Source organism: Armigeres subalbatus, chromosome 1 (assembly GCF_024139115.2).
Source record: "Armigeres subalbatus isolate Guangzhou_Male chromosome 1, GZ_Asu_2, whole genome shotgun sequence".
NCBI classification, from domain to species: domain Eukaryota; kingdom Metazoa; phylum Arthropoda; class Insecta; order Diptera; family Culicidae; genus Armigeres; species Armigeres subalbatus.
Window position 1 is genome coordinate 32199356 of NC_085139.1, and position 25561 is coordinate 32224916.

At 41.4% G+C, this 25561-nt stretch overlaps 2 protein-coding genes across 2 annotated transcripts in view; both read left to right on the plus strand.

Moving 5' to 3' along the window:
• Nucleotides 1–25561, plus strand: part of LOC134223561 (hornerin-like) — a 530228-nt gene that overhangs the window by 20267 nt on the left and 484400 nt on the right. The window lies entirely within an intron of this gene.
• Nucleotides 13212–25036, plus strand: LOC134206077 (uncharacterized). Its single transcript, XM_062681760.1, has 3 exons — nt 13212–13326; nt 24442–24598; nt 24690–25036. Exons 1-3 carry the CDS (start codon nt 13212–13214, stop codon nt 25024–25026), a joined length of 609 nt encoding a protein of 202 aa, XP_062537744.1. The 3' UTR covers nt 25027–25036.

The window sequence follows — 25561 nt, forward strand, 5'->3', positions numbered from 1 at the left end:
TTTGGACAAATAGGTAGAAAGGGCCATCACAGCCTGTCTTGGTAGAGGGATCACCACGTCACTATCCAAGCCGTTCCTATATACATATTCCTATATACAAAATATTGCGTGTAATGAATCTACATGTAATGAATACAATTAATAAAATGACAATATTGTGTTTAATCAATTTCGCATGAAGAAGATAGAATGTAATAAATGCTACAGATCCTAGAACATCATAGCACCATCATAGTTCATTATCAAACATGTTTCCTGTATAGTTTACATTTTTTTTAAACCCTTAAAGGCGCAAGGCGATTTTTTTTTTGAAATCGTCGGAAATATTTTTAACGCAAATAACCATTAAATTAATTCACATTAAACGTACTCTCGGTTTGTTGTTTTAAAACAACTTTGCGCATTTAAGAGTTAACAAGTTCATAGTTCACTAAAGGCAATATGCTTGTAAATATTTTCTGCAGCTTGCTACACCTTGTAGTATATGGTGGTTCAATCAGGCACCGTATTATCACCTTTTGCATAATTGGGATGCTTAAAATGAAGTGATTAATGATAATTGAGAAGCGAGAAATGAGACGCTTCAATGTGAAAAGTGAGAAGTGAGAAATAACATATAATACATGATGCGTGAGAAGTGAGACGTCTCAATTTTCAGTTAAAACTAATTATTTGTCATTTCTCACTTCGTACTTCTCACTTTTCGAAGTGAGACGTCTCACCTCCCACTTTGAACTTCTCAATTCTTACATTTCACTTTAATAATCATCAACCGATATTTTTGGTAAAAAGGATCTGTTCGGCCAACAAAATGTTTGGTCAAATGACCTGTTCGGCCAAACAACATTCGTATGAATCGTTCGTCAAATGACTTACAGCTGAATGACTAACGGCTAACGTATTGTCTTATGGTTTAACCCTATTTGACATGAGATCCGAAAAATTGAAATTTTGACGATTTATGGTGAATATTTTAGCTGCGCGTATGCACAGTACATGTTTCCGAAAAAGAACTGTGCCAAAACAAATCTATGCGTCTTGAACGAATCATCATCCACAACCTCCTACCTTCTATATAGGCGTGATAGCTCTTACACAACAAGACAATATAGAACCGCATGACGACGTAGTTTGACACTTAACAGAGCGTGTTTATGGATTTAGTCTCGGGTGAAGCTCCCAATGAATTATTCAAATCACAGTGATTTCAGTGTTAGCCTCATGATATACGGATGCAAAAATAGTAACTTGGCATAGAAACCTCGCAAGTGCTGAATAAATACTAAGTTTCAAGGCGGCAATGTCCCAGTGGGGGATGTAATGCTAATGAGAAGAAGAAGAAGATAGTACTTTTTGGAGACAATTCCTACTATTTTTTATCACAGCTTCTTTTCAAAACTTGGAGAAACAAAGCCCCAAAACTATAACACCCAGCTTGGCGCGCGTAAGAAGGTTGTATTCAACTGGACACGTGCATCATCTTGAACCTGATAAACTTTAAAAGCAATTTGATATCTTCTTTTTAAAAATGAACGTAAACCTGAATCCACAATGGCTGGATAACTTTGGTTGCTCTTTTCTGTTTACTTTCAAAAGTTGGTAATAATTAATCGGTTTAATAAGTTTAATTGAAACGCCACTGAAAATACTCTCTCTGCTGAAGTTGAACAAAAGTTTAGATAAGAAAAATAAAAGGAGGAAAATCAAATTCATGTAGATTATTTGAAAAACAATGTATGTTTTATATTGACTGATATACAAATTAATAATCACCATTGGACATGTTCTGCATTGATAGAAAATATATTTCAACAATGTTGTAGGTCATTGACCATCGCAAAATCCAACGTCTTCTTCATCCCGAAAGCACCGCAAAACCCCATTAAGTTCAAGTATTGCTCCGAATCTATCACGTTCCACCGAATCCATCATTAATCAATCAAAATTTGACCTAACCACAACGGAAAAATCCATCCTCGCTCTCCTTAAAAATATTCAATCAACTCCATCGACACCCATTCCGGCGAAATGGACTTTTATTACCGCACGACCACAGGATGCGCCTGGAGTCTTGGCCAAAAAATAATCTCTTATCGAATTAAATCTTCAACGCAACTGACGGTTCCCATAATTGCACGTAGCATAATTTGATCCCACCCTGATTTTCTCCTTGATTATTGTTTTAAATTCGTGCGTGCGTGCAATTTCAACCGACCGCACAAAATTCGAAAACTTCCATGAAGGAAAACTTTTTCTGCCTCTTCCCGGTGCGCGCGGTTGGACTGGTTCCGAGATGCAACAAGGTGTCCCCTCTCCCAAGCTTCGTTGGTTGGGTGGAAGAAAATGTAAATCAATCATAATTATATCAATTTGGGATTCGCGCGCTTCTTTTCACATTTTCTTTACAGCAAAACGGTGCGAGGGAGAAACGAGAAAATGTTGAGGAAGGACGGCGGAAGTTCATCAGATAAAAAACCTGGTCAGAAGCGCACTGGCAGTGAATTTAATGTGGCTCACTTAAATTTGAGTGGATCGCGTGTGCCTTGCATCAATATCATGGTTCAGGATTATTACACTTCTTTCGAAAATGATTCGAATGAGGGAATATTCTTTTCATTAGAACATTTGAATCAACTATCAGTCATCACATTACTTGAATGAGTTTTGACTCAACACAACTTCGCACTTCCATGCGTAAGAAAAAAGAAAATTAAAATACCAGACTAAAACAAAAACATACAGTGCAACAGAATGATGCTCACGCAGGCAACAGACATTTGCTTGCTTCACGAAAAGGCTTGTCCATGATCACCGTCTTCGACCAGAGGTCACACAGGCCGAATACAGGCTGAATGCTGAACAATTAGACAACGGACAGGACCTTACACAAAACTCAATGAAGATTATTTCGCTTTACGAAAAGTTTCTACTTACAAGGTCGGGAATCGAACCCAATGGCGTCTGACGCCGCTAACCGCACGGCTGTGAAACATAATCTTCAAAACCTTAAACCTTTAATATTTAGGATTTCCGGCTTTCAATTACACGAAAATGTTGATAATTTTAAATAACTTTCAACGTTTCGATCCGGGGGTTTGGATCAAAACGTTGGCGATGATTTAAAATTATCAACATTTTCATGTAACTGAAAGCTTAAATTCCTAATTATTCGCAACTAATCCAGTCGAAATCCCTAAAACCTTCAATTTTATTGTTTAAATTTAAATGAATAAAAGCAGAACCCCATCACACCTTACGTGAGTTGATCGATAGTTTTCCATGCGTTTTGTGCCATCTCTTTCGGGGGTCCCATTTGGCGAATGGCAAGGACGTGGCAATGAAGCTTTGCTATACCCAGATCGGTCCGGGAAATATTTACAACAAGTACTGTTCGGTTAATGATAGGGAGGCTCATGCTGCGCCGCAGGGTTCCAATTTGGCGAAGGAGCGAACGACGCGGACAGTGAACCCATTGTCTTTCTGCGCCCGAACGCTGACATAATTCGACGGATGGATGGAAGGCCGAACCTTCGTTCCCCGATCAAGGTGAAGGTACTTAACGGAAGGATTGATGGATGTTTTGCCTTTCTGCCGTCGGTTGGTTGTGGAGCGTGAAAAACGCATGGTTTGGGCGGAAAGGGAAAATTTATTAACTTTATTTTTGCTTTGTCGCACTGAGCGACGGGAGATGAGCCTGGGACGTTATTGCGCTGTAATGGGATATTATGAAGGGAGTATCATGAATCACATAAATCTCTCTTCCGCGTCTTTCTTCAGAGTTCTGGCAGCAGAAGGTAGCAAAGGCGCGACTTTTTTAATTGATTTTGCAGTGAGATCTTTTTGGAACGATGCGCACTTTTCTTGTTACTCATAATGGGTTTCGGAGAAAAGCACTGCATAAAAGTGATTTCACTGATAAATCAGGAAACAGATAGGGTAACTATGTAACTATTGTATCAGTAACAAACGATCGGTTCACAGTCACCTTTTTTTTTTATTCCAATCTCCTCCACACCAGTTCTCGTAGTGTCTCCCTTTTATTTTCTTCTTCCTTCTTCCTTCTCTAAAACCTCTAAAACCGACCAAAACTGGAAACCAAGATGAAAACTTTTCTGAGCGAAGGATTTCCGCAAAAAACTATTCGGAGCGGAGGGTTTCCGCAAAACAAAACTGATCAGAACATCAGTTAGGCGAAGACGATATTCAGATAGCAGTCAAGCATCACTAGTTTTCTTCTTCGCAGATTTCACAAACGATTTGAAAGGGCCTTCCGCCGAAATTGTGTGAGAATAGGGTGTGCCATGTGCGAAGGTGGGAGATGACCTGCTGGTCCTTTAGACTGGGCGTGTCGTTCCAGGGTGCCGTGAATCCGTTGACCTTCAGTAGCTGCGTGGTCCTGGGAGCTGCCCATCGGTTCTCCCAATCCTGGCTGACGATTTTTTCAGCCAGGATTTAAATTCAGCATGGGAAATAGATGTCGTGAAACGCCGGCCTTGGTGCCCGACTCCAGGAAGCGTGTCCGCACCCCACAGTGCTCCGGGATCCAGGCAAAGGTTGTCGACTATGGGTCGCAAGCGAGAATGGCCTCGATCCATGGGTGTTTCGGATGATCGCTTTGTAGCGCAGCGATGGCACTGGCCGAATCAATCAGGACTAGGACCGGTTTGTCGAAGGGAGTGGTAGCGGCACTCAACAGAGCTGCGGTTTCCACTGAGAAGACGCTGCATTGTTCAGGAAGGCTATCCGACACCGTTAGGTTGTTCTCAGTAACGCCTAAGCCGACTCCTTGTCTCGAAAGGGAACCGTCAGTATAGCGGTGCTCTTGATTTCTAAACTCGGTGTTTAACAGCTCAGCGACCGATCTTTGAAGATCTACCCTCTTTTGAAGCACCTCGCAATGGAGTGGTTTGTGTTTGGTATCGGCTGCCCATTAATCTCGAGACTGGGACACTGGGACAAATTCTTTCGTCAGCTTCAAGTTTCTCACGCAGTCTACGGTTTACTAACCTATTGACGACCTTTGATACACAGGAGGTCAGCGAGATATGCCGGTGATCAGCGGTGTCGTGGGAGGAGATACATTTTTTTTTGGAATCGGTACAACGTGGCCAAGGATGTTATCGATCATTTAGTAATTTGCGTTCGATCATATAGTGGTTTTTGAATAACTCATTTCAGAAGCTGAATTTCAAAATGTGTTGTATGGTGGACTTCTAGTCCGAAGGTTTTTCTACAACTCTGCCTAATGGTTCGTAGTTTGAATTCCACTAGTAACGGAGTTTTATCTATAGTAACAGTAACTTAGACTAAATGATAACAAAATTCGAATAATTTAGTTTAAGTTACTGCAACTAGCGTTATAGCTCCGTTATTAGTTGAATACTAAAAACGAAATATTAGGCAGAGTTGTAGAAAAACCTTCGCACCGTCCAGTCCACCATACAACACATTTTGAAATTCAGCTTCTGGAATGAGTTACTGAAAAACCACTATATGATCGAACGCAAATTACTAAATGATCGATAACATCCTTGAACGTGGCTGAGGCGCTCGTCAGGAAAGGTTTGATTGGTCAAGCCTTGGTTTATTTGATCGAGGAATACTATTTTTGGCGAAAGGGGGAGGGGATTCCACCATCGACTACCCTACTCCATCCGGACCAGATGACTTCCCGTTGTTTCTGGCAAAAGCAAAGGAAAGCTCGGCGAATGAAAAGGGCTGATTTATTGGTGAAACTAGTACTGCCGCTAACCGCAAGTCGAGCACATCTGTATATCGGCCTCCATATACAGATGTGCTCGACTTGCGGTTAGCGGCAGAGTAGGTCCGGCGATTTTTGAAAGTTCTGGAGCGTCAAGGCCCTGGTGGATATGAGCCTTTGAAAATCGGCTGGGTAACCACTTACTGATGCGAGTGATGCAAAAAGTTACCCGAGTGCATTAGCCATCTCCGATGGGTTAGAGAAAATACGGTCTTATGAATCGATGTAGATGGGGAAAGATCTACGCTTGCCACTTAATGCGTTGACTTTCCCCCATAGTCCGGCGGCGGATTGGGCCGAATCGATGGAGTTAAGGTGTAACGTTCCGTTCCGTTCCGCTAAGCAAACGGCTTAAGCGCCACCTTCCAAATAGAAAGGACCGTTAACTCGTGTCCGAATTACCCGACATGAAACACCCTCTCAGGGCAGGTTATTATAATTTAATTAGAACCGATGTCGCACTCAGTTACCCAAACGTCTCAGACAATTAAACCGAACTAAATTCAAATACAAAAAAAATAAACGGAATAAAGAAAAATAATGCTCGAAAAATTAACCAATGGGGAAATGCTTAGTTACTAAATAGAACCCAAACCAATCTTAAAAATAATAATATATTTCGTGACGAAAGAAAAATAATGGAGTAGCCTAACTAAAATAGAAGTAAGTTTTATTTTAATTCAATTTTCATTCGAAGTTATATCTAGAAATAGCTCAAATTTATCGAGTTCAAATCGATTGCCTTAAAAAAAATGATAAATTAAGGCAGACCTAAATTCCCTAGGTGACGTCACGTTTTGATTTATTACGTTCTAATACACTTTTCGGATCCACAGTGATCAACAAATTTTCTGGACCGGTCTAACCTTCTTGGCGGCGACAATCCCTCGACGGATGCGCGGAGCGATCCGAATGGCCAAACGTGCCTTGCGTTGCTGACTTGCTGGCGGGCTATTTGAGCGTCGCTGCCCTGACGATCTCCTGTGGGCTGGCGTCACCACGTGACTCGCGCGTCGGCGTCGTACAAGGGTATATGCGTCCCTTGGCAGTGGAGTGATGAGCTTTTAATGGCTTTGCTCACGCCTCACGACTTATTGGCTGCGATCCGTCACGTTCGTGCACGCCTAGTTAAAAGTAGCGACGCAGCCTCACGCCTCTCAGCCTCGGGGTCACTCTCAGGTGAACCTGCCGTTGAAGCGATCTTCTGATCAGCCCCAGATTTCGCGCCCACGTTGGTTGGGCTGATTTGGCCTATTCAACGCGGATAATATTTTTATCGGATCACTCATTATTTCATTAGGCTTACCTGAATTTGTCTGTAATGTAGTTTATTCACAAATTAGGCACTTTTCAATAACTTCAATTTAACTCAACAAATTTTAAACCTAATCATATAAAACAATTTTATAGAAATTTTACAAAAATATTTAATTATTTCGAACTTACTTCGAGTTTAGTTTGATAATTTACACAGCTTAGAAAAAGCTTTAGATTTTTTAATATCACTCTGATCGTAATGATCTATTCACGACCAAGCACTCCACTTTTGTGAGAACACAATCGCGACCGAGATTGGGTTGAACCTATTTTTCACGACGCAATTTCCACCTAAAATGTACGACGTCGTACAAACCCGTTTTTTGGTTGGCTAATTTAATGAGAATCCCAAATCCACGACGCAATTAATATTAGACAAGTAAGAGTAGCTCGGGTTAATTCTCTACGACGCAATAAATTTGAATTTATGAAATATTTCATTAGTATTTTCATCTTACGTAGATGGCGCATCGTAGGTTTCTGTCTTCGCTAGACTTTCAAATATTGACAGCCTTTTAAGATTTTCATAGCGAATTGCACTATATACTACTACATGAACACTAATCTGGCAGAACAACATAAATAGGGTTCTAAATAACGTTACAAAGGAAATCCTCCCGCTGTTTTTTTTTTGGCGTACTTATTGGATGATCGTTCGACATTCGATGTGTTTTTGCTTGTAGCTCTCCAATGCACTTATCTTATTCGGGTGTTTCGGGGAAGCCTCATGTCTCCTGAGCGCTCGGGATGCCTTTCTTCTGGCTTTGACGGCTTGACGTGTCTCATCCGACCACCAACGGAGAGCTCTTCTTCCAGGCTGAGTACTGGTTTGAGGGATGGAAGAGAACCAGTGACGTCAAGGACGACCGTGGAGAAGTTGGATAGCGTTGGCGGGGTACTTCTTTCTAATACGCGTCAAATGTTGCCATCGAATGATTCTCAGTCAGTGGCATCATACCACCTTCGGAGGCCTCTTAATGACAGCAGGAGGAGAGGCGTTCACAGTGACCTGGATTTGGTAGAGGTACTTCCGTACAGGTTATGGGCATCCTTCCATTTCAGCACGGGAAGAGAGGACCGGCTAACGGGTATACCCCGTTAGGCATAAGTACGTTGGGCATAAGGACGTCAGCCATAAGTACGTTACGCATAATGGACGTTAGGCATGACCCAGACCCAGAGAACAGCCAATGACACAAAGAAGGGAGAATTATGTTAAAAGTCCATCATGTCTAATGTATATTATGCCTAACGGCACGGACCCCCGGCTAACACTGGTCACATCAATGGCGGTGGCCGAGTAGCCGTTGAAAAGGGTAACGGTACCATCGTTGAAACCATACTTTCAGACCTTCTACCACCCACGTCGGATGGAAGGTGTTCATGTCTCCCACTAGTAGAAGAGGAGAGGGGACCTCGCCAATGATACTACTCACCTTTTGCTTAAGGGCAAGCATCTCGGAAACAAAAACAAACTTCACTAGCGTTTTCAAGGGCACACCACTCAATATTAAAGCATCGCATAACTTTTATTTTCATTATTCCACGCATGCACTCAGCGAACTGGACTATCGAAATTCATAACTGACGCCTTATGAATCTTCGACTGATTACTCCACTAACAATGCTTCTTAACGCAGTTACCTCCCCGAGTAATCAAGCGTCGATGCGCGTGTGGTCTACGTACCGGCCTCACGACCCCGACGTTCATGGTTCGAACCCAGTCTGCCGCACTTCAATTTTTTTCAAATAAAAATCATCATTCATAAGGCAGCATATTGAAATTCATACCGATTCCTTGTGGCAAATTTTCATAAGGCGTTTGATTGAAAATCATACGTCAATTTTCCTCAGTGTTCTACGACACAGCAAAGATGAAATAATAAAAACAAAAGTTGCCTCCATATTGAGTGGTGTGCACTTGAAAACGTGAGTGAATTTAGTTTTGGATTTTGTGATGCTTGTCCTTAAGGTCACTCCTGACGGAATCCAAGCTTAAAAGTGCTCGCGTTTTCGGGGGCACACCACTCGATACGGAAGCAACGCACAACTGTCATTTTTATTATTTCACGCATGCTGCGATGCAGCAAAGCTAAATCAACAAAAATGACAGTTGTGCGCCGCCTCTGAATCGAGTGGTGTGCTCCCGAAAACGCGAGCACTGTTAAGCTTGGAACTTGGATTCCGTCAGGAGTGACCTTAATGGCACAGATTGCTCCGCAGGAGAGGTAAACATTCACTACACTGATGGGAATGCTTCCTCGGAGTCGGACTCCTACGACTGGGAGATCTTCGCTAATCTGGAGGACATCAAAGGGGATCTCCCGAAGGATCCCTATCGCAACAGAGTGCCGGATATTTGAACCTACCTTACATATCCACTTGTATTCCCCTTCGAGGGAACGATCCAGAGAAGCAGAGTAAACATGGTTTACCTCTTGGAGGGCAATGGTCCAGGGTAAACTGTTAACAGTTCTAGGTTTGGCAAGTTGTTCCAGAAACCATTGATGTTCCACTGAAGGCAACAATTGACCTCCAGTAGGAGTTGGCAAGGATACGGTAATATTGCCTGACTCCGAATCCGACGCAGGTAGGGGCGATGATGTCTCAGATATGGTGCGCTGATCGATGAGGAAGAGAGCGCTTTGGCAGACCATTTGGGTATCGTCAAGAGCGGGGGAGTTTGTGGTGGGTAGGGGAGTCTTGATTGGTCGGGCCAAGGTGGAGTTTTGGTTTGTAAGTGGGACTATTTGAGAGAGCTAGTCAAGGTTGAGGAAGATGCTGGTAGTGGTAGGTCTTACCACCCGGGTTGGAGTGCCCGGAGAGACTGGAACGCTGTATCTGTTGAGACGTATGACCCAGGTTGGTTTCGCTAAAGGCCCTAAAAGAGGCCGATTGGACTTACCGTCAAAAACGCTGTTGCAAGTTCGGGGTGCCCGAAGAAGCTCGTTGTGCTTACGGCGTTCATGGTTCAGTTTATTGGGTTTGGTTGTACTGCAGACTGCTGCTCGGAGGCTTGAATCCCACTTCCGTCGGAGAGGAAGAAAGCGTCCCGAGAATGCCGAGATGGTTGAGCAGTGTTTGGAGTGATATAAGATTGGGTGTTGTCGTGACTCTGGGAGGAGGCAAATCGGCTGCCCCGTTGCCTTTTTAACAGAACACTTTCAACCCTCAAAGTCTGGACTTCGAGCCCTTCTTAACTCGGAAGCACTTCGTTCTCAGCTCGGTAGCTGGGGCAGCCACGGCTAGAGATGCCGTGCTGTTCGCTGTTGCATTTGCTGCAAAATCTCGGAAGATCGCACCTCCTATCTTCTGCGATCGGGTGATTACCCGAGCAGTTTCCACAGACGCTGCTAGTAGCCTTACAGCGGACTTTGGTGTTTCCTAAAGACCAACAGTCAAAGTACTGCATTGGAGAGGGAAAGTAGGGTCAAGAAACCGAAGCAAATGTATTCCTGTCCCGTGAAGCAGGAGGGTGTTAGTTCTCTCTTCACCAACCTTCTTTGAGATACGATGTCCTCGTCAACACCTTGTTCGTCCAGCTCTACACGCAATTCTTCAGTGTCATAGTCGACAACATCCCGACAATAAACAATGCATTCGACCCGGTTGTGAACCGGATGGTGAATGATCTGAACCGCAAAACCATCGTTTAGCTTTTCCATCTTCAACAGCTTTTCGAAAAGGCTTTGGTTTTCTTACTTTAAAGGCGTAGGTCCTGCCTCCAGCTTCTGGGAAGGCTGAGTCAATATTTCCGCCAAGGAAACGAAGTACGGACCAGAGTGTAAAATAATCGAAAATTTGTGGTGAAGTCCACCTTTTTTCATTTGTCAGCTTACTTCCAGACACATTCATAGTCGGTCCGGACTGTCAATATTCGGTTGAATATTAAACATTGAATATTCATGCACATTCTACAAAATGATAAATTATCTGACATTTGAGCACGTTTTAAATGTGCAAAGTAATTTATCACATTTCTTTTATTACAGAGGCTTTGAACCATTGGCTGGTTCACCTCAGAGTCTATTACATAGAGTTGCGCAAATAGGATCTTCTTACATTTATTCTGAATGATCTTCTTGTTATTGTGTTTGCAACTTTCATTTTTGTTCAACCCTTAAAGTAACTTCACGGGAGTGTTCACCGCTAAAGCTTTTTAATTCGATAACCAAGTCACCCACAGAGTGCAAACACGTGAGTTTCATGTTGCTATTTTATTGGGGGGTGTAAGGTACCCCGGGGCAAGTGGGACCTAAAAAAACGCTAGTTCAGCAAAATCGCTAACGCATACTTAGAAAACAGGGTATTTCAGGACATTAACCATGGATACATCATTATATGCTTCCGTTGTTGAAGTGTAAACGTGTTGTAAGCCATTTACTCAGTTACAAAAATATTGGTAGTGACATAAATAAATTTACCTGTGGGATCTACTGATCTCTTCAAACGGGGCAAGTGGGACCTATTCTGCTCTATACTGTCGAACGAAACTAATGTTGAAGAATGTAGATATAATGTTCATGTGATTTCTGAGTCGTAGTATTTCAAATCATGGATGGAGGTTTATTGCTTGTCAAACTTTGTTTTTGGCAAAAGGAAGGGATTACAATGTTAGCAGATATAAAAACACGACAACCGCCGGTTGTCTGTTGTCTGGCTTTACATTAGCTTACTTTCTTACCAAATGTGTTAGATGGAAGAGATAAGCAAATCTTTGTTCACTTTTCGAATGAATGTTTCTCTGTTTAACACAAATTATTACATAAATGAGAACTTCAAAAGGAACGTTTTTATTCAGGCGGTGTTGTAAATTTGTAATAGAACGAAATGGCCAATTTATGTCTTAATCACTTTATTTATCTGAAAATCTGTTAATCTGATGCGAAGTTTAAAAATAACAAAACACAAGACAAAACCTGTTGATATATTGTAGAATAAATAGATTGTTTGCACTGTAAACGGAATATTTTGCATAACCATTGCTCTTTTCCATGAGGGAGATAATTTTCAGAAAATAAAATACACATTTTGTTAATCAACTGTACACTACTTCTTAACAACTAAACCAACGATATCAACTGCATTTGATTCAGATCCATATGATATACGAGTGTCGAAGTTATTTTTCACTAGACAACAATCTAAAAACAGGTAAAATGGCTCTATCGAAAATGTTGTTCAAATATGTCCCACTTGCCCCATGTATGTTAAAAATCAAGGGAAAGTGAAAATGGCAGATTTTGGCTTTAATCAAAACTTTTAAATCGTTGTTGATGTCAAATAATTATTTAATTGCTTAAAATATTCACTTTCCTTATCAATAATGAATTTAGAAACGACTATTTTGTTGGAAATCCATTGAATTAAAATAAAAGTAATAGATTTTGCCAGTAGTTTAAAGTAATGATTAAACAATACCATTAGTATGGTGCCGCAAATGGTTTTGATTCAATTTTTTTTGTGTCAGGCGAATTCGTTGATAATTCTGCTTCATCTTTCTAGAACATTGTTACCATTAAAAACGTTCACCGATTAATCGGCAGCCATAGTACCCACTTACCCCGTATTTTCACTTGCCCCGGGGTACCTTATAAAAGTTTTTTGAAGCTGTTTCTAGCACAAATCTAATACATTTCAATTCATGCGTTTTAATTCGCCATAATAATCATTAGGCGATAACAATACTTCCGCCTTACCAACAAGCATTTGTTTACTTTGCTCGATAGGTAGACGGTTTGACAGTTCAATAGGTAGATTTGGCTTCACTCTTTGCGTAACTCTATATATAATAGACTCTGGTTCACCTCTCACACTCACTCAGTACAGTCGAATGAATGAGTTGGTGGGATAGACGTCTGACTATGCCATTCCATGTTTTGAATAATCATGCGATGTTTGTCAAAATTTGGCCTGAAGTTGCTTCATTAAGATGGATATTTTAAACTCTAGTATAGACTTTTGATCATAAAGGGAACTATTGGGCGGGAATTCCTATTAGTTCCTTGGAGAGGCAATACCATGAGGCTGTTGTGTTCATCCCCGGAACTTTAAGTCATCGGCAAACATTAGCTTTGGAGATTTAATTGCAATGCAGAGATCGCTGACAAAAATACAAAAGAAGTGGGTCAAGATGACTCCCTTGAGTCACACCCGATGTGATAGGGAAAGAGTCCGACTTAGTTTCGCCAATGCGTGCGAAAGTGCTACGTTCCGTAAGATACGAAAGCACCCAGCTCGTCAGCCAGGTCGGTAGTCCATTTTGTCCAGCTTTTCTACTTCCAAAGAGTGAGGCATTCTATCAAACGCTTTGGCAAAATCGATATAAATAGCATCGATTTGCTGTCGCTTATCAAGTCAAGCGATTTCACCAATGAAGTCACGTATGTCATCAGGTTGGCAGTGTTAGAACGTTTCTTCACGAATCAATGTTGAAATTCCGAAATAATATTATACACTTGTGGGTAAAGCGCATCGTGGATAAGGCTTTCAAAAATCTTCGGTAGACAGCTCAAAATAAAGATCCCACGGTAATTTTCGACGTTGTTGTGCAAAATGCCAGCTTTATGTACGGGAGTGATGTCAGCAGATTTCCATGCACTAGGAAATATACCTTCCGTCAAAGAACGATTAAAGAGAATAGTCGCAGGTAAAGTCAGTGAATCGGCACAGTTCTTGATGAAAGGCGGGGGTATACGATCGGGTCCAGCACTTTTGAAGTCACTTGGAGATTTCTGGACACGTCCTCCGAAGAAAAGTTGAAAGGCGGTATACTCAATCCGTATCGAGGCAAACTGTTCAAGTACTCTTCAGACGACGGTGATCGGTTATTATTTAGCACGTTTCGAAAGAAAAACGAGAACAAATTACCTTATTCGATTTCAGCAATAACTTCGTGATAACTAATTCGTTGAGGGATTCCGCTCGACTGTTTCCGACTTCTTATGAACAACCAGAATGATGTTGGATCTCGTTTAAAGTTTTTTTTCGTGCGATGAATATAGCCGTTTAAGCCTTGTGCATGCAAGGAGTTGTATTTGCTCTCTGTTTTTTTGTTTTTAACTTTTTAAGGTGTTTTTTTTTATTTTAAATTAAGTTCAACACCAGGTTTGCTCTCTATGTCACGCAGCTCAACTTTGCGTTGTTTATTCCTCGAACATAATATCGCTTCCTAGCACTACGCAAACGGTCACTGAGATGCTGTAGCTCTCTGTTCCACCAAGGCTGCCTTTCCTCATAGGTAGGCACCGTTGTTTCATCGGGACCAAAATGAATACACAGCTAGGTGTTTCAATGTGCTCAATTTATGGACGAGAAGAAGGCGGGGGTGAAAAATTCATTTTCGGTGCAGAATATAAACAAACCGGCTGGCTCTCTCATACTAAAATCCAAGATGGCTGAATCGTGAATTTGGCAGATTGGAACACCTAGTGGTGTATTCATCTTGATCGGGACTACATCTCGGACAACGGAATACACTCGTTGGTGGAAATTTGTTACGGCCTCGTTAATATTGCACCCATAGAGACATTCGTCCCAGATCAGCGAACGGCAGAAATTAATGCATATGCGGTATTTCGAAAAATTTCGTTTCAGGTGGTTCGAAACGAAATTCCGCGGAATTTCGCGGAATTTGAGCTTAGCGAAATCTGATTTCTTGATTTCGTTTAGTTTCGTAAAATTACAAAAATTTCGCTAGAAAAAACTAGCTTCTAACGAAATTTAACGGAATTCCGCGGAATTTCGAAACAAATTTAAACTTAAACCATAATTAATATGATCAAAAATTCGACCCTTCCCACCTTCCGAGGACATAGGGCGTGGTAAGGCCACCTGGAAAGCCGGCAATGCGCTGGCACGATACCATGGTGCTCTACTAAAAAAGCTTGGCGGCAATGGAAATGGTTTAGCGGGTCGGGGATGTAGTCCTGCCTCCCTCGTTTGCTGATGGAGGTGGTCCCTAACCCCGCACTCCCTGGACGTCCAACCCAGGATGTCTGTTGAGCAGATTCCCCCTTCATTGCTTAGGAAGAAAAAAAAAACACCCACACACAGACATCACATCAATTCGTCAAACTGAGTCGATTGGTATGGGTCTCTATATAGGATTATTAATTTGGTAGGAACAGTAAGAACACGTAAATGATCCCTTCTATTTGTTCCCAGGAAGAATCTCGAGCGGCCAATTGAGATGGTAATTAATTTTAAACGCACACTCATCTACTTGATAGAAAATCATGAAGGAAGAGCTACCGCAGAGCAGATAATGATGCAAAAACGACAACATCCCTTTCAATGGATTCCTCGCGGCACTCCACAATTACCGAAACTGGGCTTGGGGTTCCCCCGGGTTGATATTAGATTTCAAGAGCATATCCAACTATTTGAAGGAAAATGATAGTGAAAGAGCCACTACACGACATATCTTGGTATAAAAAATACAGTGAACTCTCCCTAATTCGATGTTCTGTAGCTTCCTTGTATATTTTCCCTTACTCGATGAAATTCAAAGTCCCTTGGATCTAGCATACTGCGCTCCCCCCGTAAGTCGATAGCTCCCTTACTCGATATTCTCTAAGTCGAAGTTATATTCCAATGCATTTTCACCTCGCTAACCCAATGTTGTCAAAAACAGTACATGCACGATATAGTTAGAAGTTGGAAGTAAAAAATAATAAGCGAGAAGTGAGGAATAAGTAGATAGAAATGAGAAATTAGTGAGCGATATATGAGAAGTGAGAAGTGAAAAGTTAGAAGCAAGAAATTCTATGAGAGAAGTAAGAAGTGCAAAGTGAGTAGTGGGAAGTGAGAAATGAGGAGTGACAAATTCGAAGTGCGAAGTGAGTAGTGAAGGGAGAAAGGAAAAGTTAGAAGTGAAATGTAATGAATGAGAAATGAGAAGCAGAAGTGAGTTAAAAGAATTTAAAAGTGAGATGTGCGAAGTGAAAAATTAATAGTGAGAAGAAAAAAGTAAAAGTAGGAAGTAAGAAATTGAAGTAAGAAGTGAAAAGTGAGAAATGAGAAGAGATTAGTAGGAACTAAGGAAGTAAGAAATGAGAGGTAAGAAATGAGAAGTTAGAAGTGAGAAGTTCGAAGTGAGAAGTTAAAAGTAAAAAGGAAAAAGTAATAAGGCCGATACAAATATTAAATTTATTTTATGTCACCCCCCTCCAATTTTTCAAAAATATTGAGGGGCGAAAAAAATTTTTTTTTGCCGAATTTTTATCACTGTCACATTTTGCATCACTGTTTTTATGATGGCACGAGATATATCATTTACAGACCAGACATTTGTCTCCAAGAGTATTCAAAGTGACAATTCGAGCATATATCTCTGTTAACATAAATATTCTACATCTTATCAGGTCACGAATATGAAGGGAACTCTTGCTTACAGAGTTCTTCTAAGCTCCATTGCAATATGTGGCCGACCCATTTTCATCCACGATTTCGAACACCTATTGTTATCGATTGGTATTTATTGGTTGCTTGGCACATGCTATCATCCGATATATAAATTTTAGACATCATTTGCTTTATCTTTACCTTTACACAACACGTTTCACGACAGACTAGAACATTCAAAGTTTGGTGCGTGGATCAATCCAATCCGGTTGGGTCTTCAAAAATAAATATAATTTTTGTTTCGGAAGCTCGCGATGGTAGCCACAGGCCACAGCCTTTCTGACTAATGCTTCCACTGACATCCTAATTTGCAATCTGATGACTGTCAAGATATTGAAATCCTTCGATCGTCCGGCTACTGCAAAGTTTGAGGGGCTGTCCTCACTCATACTTACGTTGATAGTGTTGACTCTTCCGAGCTTGTTTGCACTGAAAATGATTTCACCCCGCCATCTTCTCTTCCATGAATTTGACAGATTGGAACACCTATAGGAACTATAGAACACTATAGTTGTGTATTCATCTTAATCCTGCCAACTAAAAACGGGTCCTGAGAAGTAAGTCAAACGCTACTGGCTGCAGCCGGGAGAAGCGGGTGTGGGTGGACTCCCCGACAATTCAATGGGAGGAAAGCTGCAACAATCGGCGATAATAGGCGATATCCTCTACGATATTTCACGACATCTGATTGGAGCAAGGACAAATTGGTGGATGCCAGAGAAAGACGAGACATGTCAGTCACTCACCGATCCAACTGATCAGCTTAAACGTTGTCTCGACCACTTAGAACAACTTCTTTAAGTTTTGATGACTTATCCTAATTCGTATATAGGGACGATAGCCGGCAGGATTCCGCCCCGAACTATCATGCCTTGCATCATCCTGGAGCAGGTCAATGAATTTCAAGAGTCCCTTCCCTCCATTTGGTACTGATTGACCTCGGATCGTCTGAATCACAAGAAGACTGTGGGCGTCCCTAGAAGCAAGGGAGGTCTAGACAAAACCCAGAGTCCTGTACAATGGAGTCGCCAAAGTGAGGGAAGGATAGATGTATTATATTTCTGTTGTTGCTCATCGTAATCGACGAAATCAAGGGCCGCTCTAGCAGCCCACCACCATAGAGCAATCGAACGACCTCGACTCAGATGATGATACTGCTCTACCAACGCAACAACGCTCTACCATGAACAGAAAACTGAATAACCTGGTCGTACGCTCCTACTCATCAACGTCAGCAAGACCAAATCGTTGGGTATGAACAACTCCAATTCCACGGTAGCCGGGCAAACAGTGGAGGAGGTCGAAAACCAAAGCTAACCAATGTCGGGCGGCGGACCAAGATCAACATAGAACATAAAGATCCAACCGGTCCTGGCAATGCACCAAACCTCGAATAATGATTTCTAACGTGAAATCTGTGTCGTTATACGCCAGTGAGCCTTGGTGTGTATTAGCAGAGATCACATAGATTTACAAGCATTCACGTTTTACAGCTCGAGCCTGGTAGCCTCAAAACTGGATCCCGAATGCTGAGCCCCATCGACAATACCATCAAAATCCTATATAAACAGCAGCTCCACAGTGTGTATGGACGTCGCACGGCCACACGCCACGTATGAGCGGAGACGAAATCTACAAGCAAGTGCTGGACAGGAATCCAGCAGGACATCGCAGAAGAGACAGGCCTGAGATATCCTGGCGACGAAAGTCTAACTGAGAAATAAACGATTTCGACTTCAGAATCAGACTTGAGCCCAAGTCAAGAGTGGAGAAAGAAGGAAACCAATTCCAGTGCCGTATAGCCTATGTATAGTGTAACAATACCCATCGCTATTTTTTACAAACTATTAGTTTATTTTTGAACATGTTTAGATGAATGTTTTATTTTTCATGAAACAAGTAGAACTGTAACTCTCAAAAAGCAAGGTTGTTTTCAGTGTATCGTTCCTTTGCTTGGAGTAAGATATTTAAAGGAGAATCTGCAACTAGACACTTGAGAAGACATCTCAGATTGTGTGGGGTGTTGGGAAGTGCCCTGGCAGCATATCAGCCCTTTTACAAAAAGAAAAACTAAAATTTCTACAGAACTAAGTTCCAGTATTTTTTATTTACATAAATTTTAATGTTAAATTCACTACTGGATAAATATGTTACATATTCATGTTATTCATATTATTTGCTTTCTCTAATGATATCAAAGGACGGATATCATTTGCCATTGATATTTAAAAAAAATCATGGAAAAATTGCATTTTGGACTTTTTTTTCGTTTTCATGTTTTCATTTCACCTCCCTAACTCGATGGTCCCTTCAATATCGAGTAAGGGAGAGTTCACTGTATCTCCTTGTACAGGTTCCCCGGAGGCACCTCATAGGTTTCAAAAGTGGCCAATGTCTAATCAATTTGAAGTGAGTGAGTGAGTGAGAGTAAACACGGAAATGTCCTCTGCTATGAGCTCCACGGGGGTACTTCATAGGTTCCAAAATGGAAAATGTGGTCACTTATTCATTTCAGTATGAAAACGGAAATGTCACCTTCTACGGATTCTCCGAGGGCATCTCATTGGTTCCAAGAGCGCATAATCATTTCTTTTGTGAAAAATCATGACGAAAAAGCCGCCGCACGGCATATTTCGGTGTTAAAATGGAAATGTCCCATTCTACGGGTTCCCTGGGGGCCCCTCATAGGCTCCAAGTGTATCCAATGTGGTCACTTATCGATTTCAAGCGCCTAATCATTTATTTTGTGGAAAATCCAGACGAACGAGCCGCCGCACGGCATATTTTGGTTCTAAAACGGAAATGTCCCCCCCTACGGGTTCCCTGGGGCACCTTGCATGTACCAGGAGTGGCCACTTTCGTCGGAAGCGCTCTCATGGACCATACATTACCGTTTTAAGAGAATCTATGAAGAATTAGCGATCGAAAGGCATATGTGGAGCGATTTTTATGCTCCCCTTATATAACCGACAAGGTCCCCGTGGAAGTCGTTTCCCGGTGGCCATTGTCTCCAGAATTAGGATATCACCACATATCCACAAAATTGATGAGTTTATCTTTCGAACGGTATATAAACTTTGTAATTCGGTTATAATTTGACTGTTTTATAAGCATTTACATTTCTGGGTCAATATGACCCCAATATCTTATTCGTAAGTTTTTCCTAATATCCGAAGAAGGTTAATAAAAATTCCGCGGAAAAAAAAATTCGTTTCGTTTCGAAAAATTTCGAAATAAATGAATCTTGATTTCGTATCGTTTCGAAGTCTCGAAAGTAAATCTATATTTCGTTTCGTTTCGTTTCGTTAGGAAAAAGTGTGTCATCGCATACCCCTAATTCAGCAATAAAAAAGTTACATTGAATTGTTCTGGTTATATTTCGTTCTACCTAGATTCTCTATCCCTAATACGGGATTCCCTATATCGCTATTGTCAAATTTCTAGGCTACTAAAAAGGCTTGCTGATGTTAATCATCTTTCTCTTGCACGCACACCACGCACACCGCTTCCGAAGCATTTCCCGATGAAAACAAATCCTATCCTCCCCGTGCGCTTGAAAGAGAAGGATGAGTAAACTTCAGCAAGTTCTATAACTAACTCATCAAAAACAAGAAGTAACATTTGTTTTGTTGTCGTTTTTCGTAGCAACGCGCTTTTTTCGATCTAGTACCCATGGCTACTAGCATAATGCATTTCAATTTTTCTTCCATTCCTCGATCTCTCCTTATCATGATGGTCCCTTCAATATCGAGATGTGGAGACGGAGAGGTGACTGTACGTCATTTTCAACGTTAATCGTCACAAGTAAATTCAAAAGCATTATTTTTCACATATCAGCTAAGGGGAACATTTGACTATATATCGAAATTGAAAACAAAGAAAATTGAATTTATTATTGTCAAAATAATCCGCAACAGCAAATTAAAACAGTTTTATTATTACTCTTATAATGGCAACGATAACTTCCTACAGAGTATCAACAAATTCTATACAATGTTTATTGCAGTTTTAATGCTGTTCTTCATACGGTTTTTAGTGGTTCACTCTGCCGGAAGTCTAATTTAAAGATATTATGAAGATGTTTTGGCGGAGTACTAAGTTTCAATTGCAACTGGTCAGAAACGTATTTTATTAAGGGGTGATTCAAGTATGATGTCCACCACTTTTAGAGATTTCTAGACCCCCCTCTGTCACGCTGTTTGGTATACCTAGTCGGTATACGCAGTGTCACAAATTCTTAGACCTTAGACCCTCCACCCCAAAACCTGTGACATCATTGTTGAACGACCCCAAAGGGTAATAAATCTTGTTTATAGAAGATATTTCTTATTTTTATATTTCAATTCGGCGAAAGATTCAAAAGGACGTATTCTGTTCCAAAAATCTAAGACTTTCAGGCTTAGAAGCTATTCCTCCACTTCATCAAGTAGGAGATTGTTTTACACGTAATAGAAGTAACTCATTTATCAATCATTGAATGGCAGTCAGTGGTGCCGTGGCGATGACGACGGTGGTCATCCCTAATCAACTGATAACAATCTCCACTGCACAAGTCTAACTCGTGTAACCATTGCCTGATTAGAACCATCGACACGTGTCGTCGTCGTTGCACTCAACGGCAATTAGCGACCTCTGTGGAACCGGTGCGGTGACTCCCGCAGCAAGTCACCAGATGCACCTGATAAACGTTGTGAGATATGTGCGTCCTTTTCACTCCGTGATAATCCGCCGTCGTCAACGTCGTCGTCGCCAATCGAAGATGGATCTTTCCTTCAACACAACGATGACGTTGCATCCCACCGCCAATTAGTAACAATGGTAATTAGTATCGGCTGAGGACAAAGAACGGTCGACACCACCCCCCACCTCCCGTCACTTTATTAAGTGACGAAGGGAAGTCGTGAGGCACGTGTGCGTGAGTGCATTGAGCGTTGAATAGACGGTGCATCTTTGTCTGGTCGAATCCTGGCTTCTTCCCCATATGTACTGACTTTACATCCCTCAACGTGAACATTGCCGCCTCGCCACATTTCATTCGAAAATTATGTTGTTAGAATGATCAACATAGTAAATTCCTTTTCCATACCGGACCACCTGTACAGGACGGTGTTGCTTCGCAACATTCCTAGTGCAGAACTGAGGAAGGTCCCAGAATTCCAAGCGACAAACAATGCCCCATGATTAATAACAATAGCATTTGTGTGTCACATTCCACATATTTTGAATCATTTGTAACTGAACTTAATAATTTGCCCGACTATTTGCAATATTGTTTATGCCTTATTTAGGAATGCTTGTCCGGTAACTCTCCCAAGAACTTAATAATCGCAGGAGACTGATTAAGTCCAATTAGGCTGCAGGAATCGCATTAATCAGCTTGTTAGGCAACTGGCCGCACCACACCGGAAGCTATCGATTCATTGCAAACTAGGCGCAAGACGTTGAACGTCGGCGGAACGAGCAATCGGAACGGAAACCTGCCTCGTCATCCCGGTCGTGGTGGACGTTATGGGTCGATTAATGAAATAGAGTAGGTGTATGGCCGCAACCATCCATTGGAAGCGCTGCTGGTTTTCGTACGACGCCGAGCGACGGTAGTTAATCAACCGCAGGGCTGGAGGTTGAAGGATGACAATGACCACGACCGTTCCGGAGAGGATGATAATCAACCTTGACACGTCCAAATTTTATATGCACTATTGTAGGCGCCCTGTCTGGTTTAGAATAGCTCTCAGTACAGTACTCTGAGCTGATGGGCTTCGACGTAATTAGTGCGCTCAATCAGCGGGTCGTTTGTTTGTGTTGTTTATGCGTGTTGTTGCCAAAATTACCAAACATCATTGACGTTGGTGGATTAGGCTGTCGAGAACACATGTCCGCTAATTAGATTCTGGTGTGCGGCCGTTGGTTTTGCAGATGTTTCGTAATGAGCATGTTCGAAGCAGATGAGGTGGTCGTTGAACTTTGCTGTTGCGTGGAGATGTTACAAATTTGCGAAAAATTATTCAAATTTCTTAGGGTAACCGTACCCTTAGTGGAGGTAGTACCAATAGTGGAGGTAGTGGGGTTTTAATTGGATTCATCATATTTATACACTTTACGATGGTTTCAGTTGATTCGCCGTGCTTTAAATATCCTGTTAAATGCAACTTATCTCAAGATTTTGCTCGAAAAACTATTTAAAACAATGATTTTCCTTAACAAAATTGACTCCCTTGCACCTATAGTGGTGCAACTGTACACCCAACCAGCGGATGGCAGATTTTTATACAGTTCTGCATAAGAACCTTACAGAAATTGTATAATAATTGGGCATATACAATTTCGGAAGATTTTAATACAATTTTTGTATTGAAATAATACAGATTTGTATTATTTTAATACAATATTTGTATAAAAAGCTTACAGAATTGTATATGCCCAGATTTTATACAATAATTGTCAGATTTGTTTTTTGGGGTACCAATAGTGGCGATTCTCATAAGAAACCAATGGATAGCACCACTATGGGAACCAAAATTATTTTTTACCTCCACTAAAGGAACAGTGTACCCATAGTGGCGCAAGCAATATTTGGTAATTGTTGATGTTAAATGACATCTATCTCATTTTTGTTAGCAAATTTATTAGTTTATCTATTGATTAGGATATTAAATCTGTAAATTTCCCATAATTATCAATTCTTATCAATATTTTCTTTTGTGGATCTACTAATACCTCCACTATTGGTACCGTTACCCTACATGTTTTCATTTCGATTTTTCTAAGCAGATTGCATACTTTTTGGATAACATTGACAAACAATATTTGCAGACTTTCCCTCTGCCTCTGAAAAAAGTTTATCTGAGAATAAGACATGTGCCGCCGTATACAAATTTACCACGCGGCGAATCTTTTAACGATGCCGATTTTCTTTTACTTTGATAAAATATTTCCACTATTAAGGTAAAACTGTCCAGAATCCAAATAATTTTCACCTCGGATTCTCAGAAGCACTTATCTCAACCTAGGATAGGATGTGACATGACAATTCAATTGAGATTGCCGTTTTTGTTTTTTTGTCGGTTTTTCTGACGAGGTGGACGACAGTGCAGCCAAATTAATTTGGTACAAAATCTTCCAAATATCATGTATCAAAACTTGATGGTTTTCTTTCCGTTTCATCCATTATTTATGTAAGGGAAGCGGAAGACTAACAGACAGAAGTTTTCGCTAATGATCGCTATCAAAGTCATATGATATCTAAAATTATAGAAATGTGAATGATAATGCTTACAATCAACAGTTTTAAACCTTTACAACCCTTGAGCATAAATTATATGGCGTTTGCAGTTAAATGTGCATTAATTTTGTGTCAAAAAACTCGAACTCAAACATTCACGTGTATTGCTTAATATCAACTTTACAAACCAGCAACACGGTCAAACCAACAACATGCTGCCCTAGAAAAAGGGGCCGCCGCCAATCGAAGTAATCGATTGTCATTTTCAACCAATCATCAACCGGTAGGAATTGTGACAGAAAATTGGTTCGATTTTTAACTTGGCACTACCTACCTTGGCACATCCTATTCTAGAGCTTTACTAAGAAGCAAAGAATAACTGTCATCTTTATGTCATCTGTCATCAACAAAGATAAACTTTGTTGCGTCGCAGCAAGCGTGGAATGAAAAGATGACAGCTCCTCGTTGCTTCATTATTAAAAATGGTGCCCTTGAAAACGCGAGGTGGAATAAAATTGGATTCCGAAAAGTTTGTAAGTGTTTGGTTTTGTTAATTGTGTGTATCGAAGAGATTTTGTATTTCTATAATCGTAAATGTGTATGACAGGATGTTTTTGTGTGAGTTTCAAGGTTTTTCCCCAGCAGAGGCCCACTTGGCATAGAAGAAGATAGCCACTAGGAGCAACCACCTTAACTGCTACCAACCACACACCAAGCTTCTTCAACCCACCACCAGGAGCCGCAGGATACGGAGTTGGGAGCGGCCATGATGGGTTGCACAATTGGGTGGCACGAAAAAGGGATGGAGACTGTGAAAAGTCGATGACCGGAGATGGGGTCATGAACCAAACAGTTTTAAGTTACCAGATTGTGAGCAGAAGGAGGAAAATCAGGTAACCGCCCAACCCCATCTCCAGGCAACTTGCGGAATGTCTGTATTGTGACCGTTTTTGTGATACGTGATTTCCGTTTCAATCAAATTAGGACCCCGTTGTTCCACCGTGGTGTCGCTATTCCGACCGCTGTATCTACGATACGGCCCCAGTTCCCGGGGAGTCCTTGTGTCGTCCTAGAACCCCTTCGCCGGGTAGATTCCGGCACCGTTAATCGCCGAAGACCGATCCGTCAACATATCGGTAGTCTAGGACGCGCAGCTGGATCGTCAACTATCCGCCGACGAACCCTTGGTGCCACCCACGACGCTGAACGTGACCAGACGTGGTCGAAGCCATCCGTAGAGACAGAGAGAGCAGGAACGTGGAGAAGGAGAGGAAGTGGTTGTGGAGTGAAGGAAGGGGCCCCGCATTGTAAGGTTAGCTAGTGGATAAGGAAGTGGGAGAAAAGTTAGAAGGAGTGTAGCCAATAAAAGCGTGAAATTAGATGAAAAGTGCTGGTAGGTTTTCCTTTATTCAAGTGCGAAAATTCCCTGTCCCGCGGTAAACTTACGAGAGTGTGCCGACCCTGGGCAGTTGATTCAGGGAGTCTCGGAAGTGCTCCCGGTTGGCTAGACCGGCAATTACACTTTGGCGCCAACATAAAATTAACTTACCGTTAGTTTGTTGTAGGCTCAGCTTGGAAATTCGCACTTGATTAGCTGGTTTCGACAGAGGTCTCTGGGAAAACATCCAGGCCTTCACAAGCCGATTGGCATTTTGGGCTCACTCCTTTTATCTGACACAGATCGTGAAATTATTTCATTGTGCAACAGAGGGGTTCTGATTGTCCATAATTCAGTAACAAAGAACGATTGTTCAAAAAGTGAATAGGTTCATTGTGCTTAAAAAAGGAGCGAAGTGTTGAATCGTGTGGTGTGATTCGGAGGGAGTGATTGAAACACCTGAAAAGAATCGTAGTTT

Bases quoted from the DNA above. Each gene is read 5' to 3' on its own strand.
- LOC134206077 (XM_062681760.1), top strand. From the start codon at position 13,212: ATGACTCCCTTGAGTCACACCCGATGTGATAGGGAAAGAGTCCGACTT. The intron at 13,327-24,441 runs GTCGGTAGTCCA...ACCCACCACCAG, and splicing joins GCACCCAGCTCGTCAGCCAG to GAGCCGCAGGATACGGAGTT. The intron at 24,599-24,689 runs GTAACCGCCCAA...CAATCAAATTAG, and splicing joins AGCAGAAGGAGGAAAATCAG to GACCCCGTTGTTCCACCGTG.